Source organism: Musca vetustissima, unplaced genomic scaffold (genome assembly GCF_032173495.1).
Source record: "Musca vetustissima isolate MV318-11 ecotype Yass unplaced genomic scaffold, APGP_CSIRO_Mvet_v1 utg24387, whole genome shotgun sequence".
NCBI lineage: Eukaryota > Metazoa > Arthropoda > Insecta > Diptera > Muscidae > Musca > Musca vetustissima.
The window spans coordinates 6,438-10,736 of record NW_026875861.1 but is presented as its reverse complement, the minus strand read 5'-3'; the positions used below and the strand labels follow the sequence as shown (position 1 = coordinate 10,736).

At 35.3% G+C, this 4,299-nt stretch overlaps 1 protein-coding gene across 1 annotated transcript; it reads left to right on the top strand.

The window, feature by feature from the left end:
* The first annotated feature begins 266 nt into the window (after positions 1-266).
* On the top strand, positions 267-847 carry LOC133338386 (adult cuticle protein 1-like). The gene is made up of 2 exons (XM_061546560.1): positions 267-272; positions 350-847. Exons 1-2 carry the CDS (start codon positions 267-269, stop codon positions 845-847), a joined length of 504 nt encoding a protein of 167 aa, XP_061402544.1.
* The last annotated feature ends 3,452 nt before the right edge of the window (positions 848-4,299 follow it).

The window sequence follows — 4,299 nt, the reverse complement described above, 5'->3', positions numbered from 1 at the left end:
TTTCATTAAATGCAAGTGGTATGGGGTTGTAAACAGTTCCGGATTCTATACAATAAGGTAAACATAAAACAACAACAATTGTCAGCATATGACTTCAAAACGTTATTGTTCTTGTTGTGATTGTCATGTAAGTGTTGGGGTGGAGTGTTCCAATTTTCAATATAAAAATATGGAAATCGGTTGAATAGAATCAGAATAGAATCTGCGTTCCAGCAAGTAACACAGTTTAGTTTTCTGTCTAATTAAATAAATTACAAAGAAAAAAAATGAAAGTAAGTTTGACCACCGCCAACAACAACAACCACGAGGAACTATTTGTATGATTAACGTGTTGCCATTTAAATTCCAGTTCACAGTAGCTGCTTTGTTCACATTGGCCTTGGCTTTGGGTGTCCAATCGTCGGTTGTTCCCGTGCTCGCTGGTCATCATTTGTCCTACACTGCCGTTGGTCCATCTTGGGCTGGTCCTTGGGGTCATGGTGTAGTTGCTGCCGGACCACACCCATCCGTTGCTGTCCACGCTGCCACATTGTCAGCTCCAGCTCCTAGTGTTGCTGTACATGCTGCCACTTTGTCAGCTCCTGCCCCAAGCGTAGCTGTTCATGCTGCCACCTGGTCTGCCCCTGCCCCCAGTGTAGCTGTACATGCCGCCCCATTGCCCGCCCTGCATGCTGTCCACGCTCCAGTACATGGTGTTCACGCTCCTGTCCATGCTCCACTAGTTTTGCCCGCAGTTCAAGGTTCCTATATTGCCAAAACTCGTGGTGCTGTACATTCGGCTCCTTTGGCCGGTCATGCCAGCTCTGTAGCCAATGTTAACTTGGCTGCTGCCCCCGGAACTGTTTAAATGCAATGTTTAGAAAAAAAAAATAGGAAATCGAAATCAATCTGTAGGTAATCATTAGGTTTTGAAGCTGCGTACATTCACATTGTTCTAGTTCACCACCTTGTCATTTACATATTTATTTGCACTCTCTGACATTACAACTCCCTAACTTTCTTCTCTATCATCTCATCAGTTTTTCTAAATGAATAAAGCAATTACTGTGAAAAAGTAATTTTTGAATTTGTGTGTTATTATTTTATTCTTGGTATAATTGAGAGTAGTATTATTTTCAAATTCATTTTTCATGAAAAAGTGTAAAATGTTTAGTCCTTATTTCTTTCGTTAATAGCTTATTTATTGGCGATAGAGGTGAAGTGTTGCCATTGCCCTCAACTCTCAAACATACAAAACGTAAGCGACAGTTCGTCTTCGGACGGCTCACAAGAAAGACGCATTTAAAGAGTTAATCACACCTACGGGCTTAAAAAATTACAAAATGGCGCTGTGTTAAGTGTTCGCTTCACTTTACACGCGTTTTATCGACCTAACGAAAAATATAAGATAATCTCGTTCATATGGTGTATGGTCCTATACCTTCTATTCTAATAGAAAGTGGACTTGATGGAGGAGGATCTGCCTCCAGTTTTTTTTTTTAAAGAGATAAAAAACGTAAGCGAAGTTTCCCTTTCTTCGTGTGGGTAATGAGAATATATGTGTAGTTATTAAAATATTGTGATTGTGTTGGCATCTGGTGAAAGCTTGAATACAAATATAAATCGGGTCAAACAGAAAACCCATATAATATGTGTCGAATATTATTTGTAATGTAAGTGGATTCCGTTTTCTAAATATTTGTTACATAAAATAAAGATAACAATGAAGAGAACTCAGACTAAACATTAGATAATTACCGAAAAGATCTGAAAAGGGCAATCACCAAAGTCCCAAAATTACTTCTGTCGCACCCTTTTGAAAAATGGAAATATGCTATTGATAAAGGGAGTGAATGGCCTTGAGGATAAGAAAAGACTCCAGAATACTGTCGTTAGACGTATATAATCCGAATGAAGGAAACTGGAGAGCGCTGTTCCGATATAGAGTGGAGGGGGTGGAAAAATTAGAAAAAGTTTGGAGAGTACAGCTAAAGATACATCATATCTGAGTTCCAGAATACAGAACGAGTCAAAAGAAATTATCGATTACTGCCGTTAGACGTATATAATCCGAATGAAGAAATTTGGAGAGCGCTGTTCCAATATAGAGTATTTGGAGAGTACATCTAAAAATGCATCATACCTGAGTCCCAGAATCGTTAGAAGTAATAAGGGAAAATGTTTTGATTTAATTTGAATTTCTTTCTAATAAATAAAAAATGGATGATAGATGAAACCATTTTTTAGGTATTTTCTAAACAAATATGAACATATGAAATTATACTTCTGTTTTAGGCTGTTCTGATTCAGTAAATTTTCATCAAATAATTGTAAAATTCTATTTTATTAGGTGTATCAGTAACATCTATTTATAGAATATTTTTATAGAACTACATTAGGTGTCCCATATTTGGACGAACTAATTATAAATTTGACGAGCAGATTTCAGGAAAAAGAAAAATAGTTTAACAGCCTGTTTTTGTAAAATTCGAATAAAACCAATTCGAACGAATTACTACCAAACCTTTATTTATATAAAAAATGTTTTTTGATTCTAAACAAAAATAAATGACATATTTTTCAAAAAAAAGGAGTTTGGTCGTAAGTCTCTCGAATTCGTTCGTTTAGAATTTTACAAAAACAGTCTGTAAACATTGTCAAATGTAGTGCCATCAAGAATTATTAAATGTTCATATATTACATATTTGCTGTTTATATTATTAGCATTCCTCGCATCCACCTTTATTTTAAATGACTTTTTATACCCTTCACCACACTGTGGTACAGGGTATTATGTCTTTGTGCATATGTTTGTAACAGGCAAAAGGAAACGAGATAGACACATGGTTCCTTTTGAGAATATGCATAGAATCACTTTCTGAGTCGATATACGTATGTCCGTCTGTCCGTCCGTCCATGTATTTTTGTGAACAAAGTACAGGTCGCATTTATGATCAGATTTGGAGGAAATTTGGCATAGGTAACTTATTTGGCAGACGGACGAACCCTATTGAAATTGGAAAAAAATCGGTTCAGATTTAGATATAGCTCCCATATATATTTTCGTCCGATTAGGCCTAGAATGATGTGTGCTGAGTTTCATGAATATCGGTTCAGATTTAGATATAGCTCCCATATATAGTCTCGTCCGATTGTAAGTAAATGGTGCACCAAAGTCCCTATATATCTTTCGATTTGCACGAAATTTAACATATTGTATTCAATTAAGTCTGGAATGATGTGTGCTGAGTTTCATGAATATCGGTTCAGATTTAGATATAGCTCCCATATATAGTCTCGTCCGATTGTAAGTAAATGGTGCACCAAAGTCCCTATATATCTTTCGATTTGCACGAAATTTAACATATCGTATTCAATTAAGTCTGGAATGATGTGTGCTAAGTTTCGTGAAAATCGGTTCAGATTTAGATATAGCTCCCATATATAGTTTCGTCCGATTTTACGTAAATGATGTACCAAAGTCCCTATATATCATTCGATTTGCACGGAATTTGGCAGAGCGTTCTGTATTAAGTGCAGAATTATGTGTGCTAAGTTTCCTGAAAATCGATTCAGATTTAGATATATCTCCCACATGTATTTTCGACCAATTTAATGTAAATGGTGTACCAAAGTCCCTTAATATCTCTTTCGGTTTGCACGAAATTTGCCAAGTGAAAAAATTAGTATAGGTTGCAGAATGACATGTTTATGAATTCAATTTCATTTTTCTGGTCCTTTAAAAATGCAACGTCTGTTAGGATTCATCTGTTGAATATACCCAAATTTGACTTTTAATTTAGAATTATTTCATACCAATGCGCTGTTTTAAGAGCCCGAATATATTTGCTAAGGTATTCAAGTCCAATTACTGCTTAAGCGAGTCAACCAATTTATTTCTATTGTTTGGGCTGCTGAAAATCCATATAAGAAGCATATTTTCTTCTTTTTGTATCGTGCAATATGCTTTTTATTCGAAATGGGTCCCTGTAATATTGTATGAAGACCACACCAGGAAAATCAGCTTCACAGTTGAGATGTATAGGATATCTATTTTTGTGAGAATTTTTGAAACTCTGTCTTTAAATTTCAAAACATGTACCTGCATCCAGGAGGTCCAAATAGTATTTAAAACACTATATTATATATGGGAAATTCAAAAATCTTTTAAATTCGTTGAAACTGAGGTTTGCAAGGTTATAACTCGCGAAATATGAACATATTGCATGTAATTTAAATTCATTTCTATAAAATGAAGTGTTCTTGTCAAAATCTTAAAATATTGGTAATAAATAATAAGTTTGGTGGAAGCTGTGATGG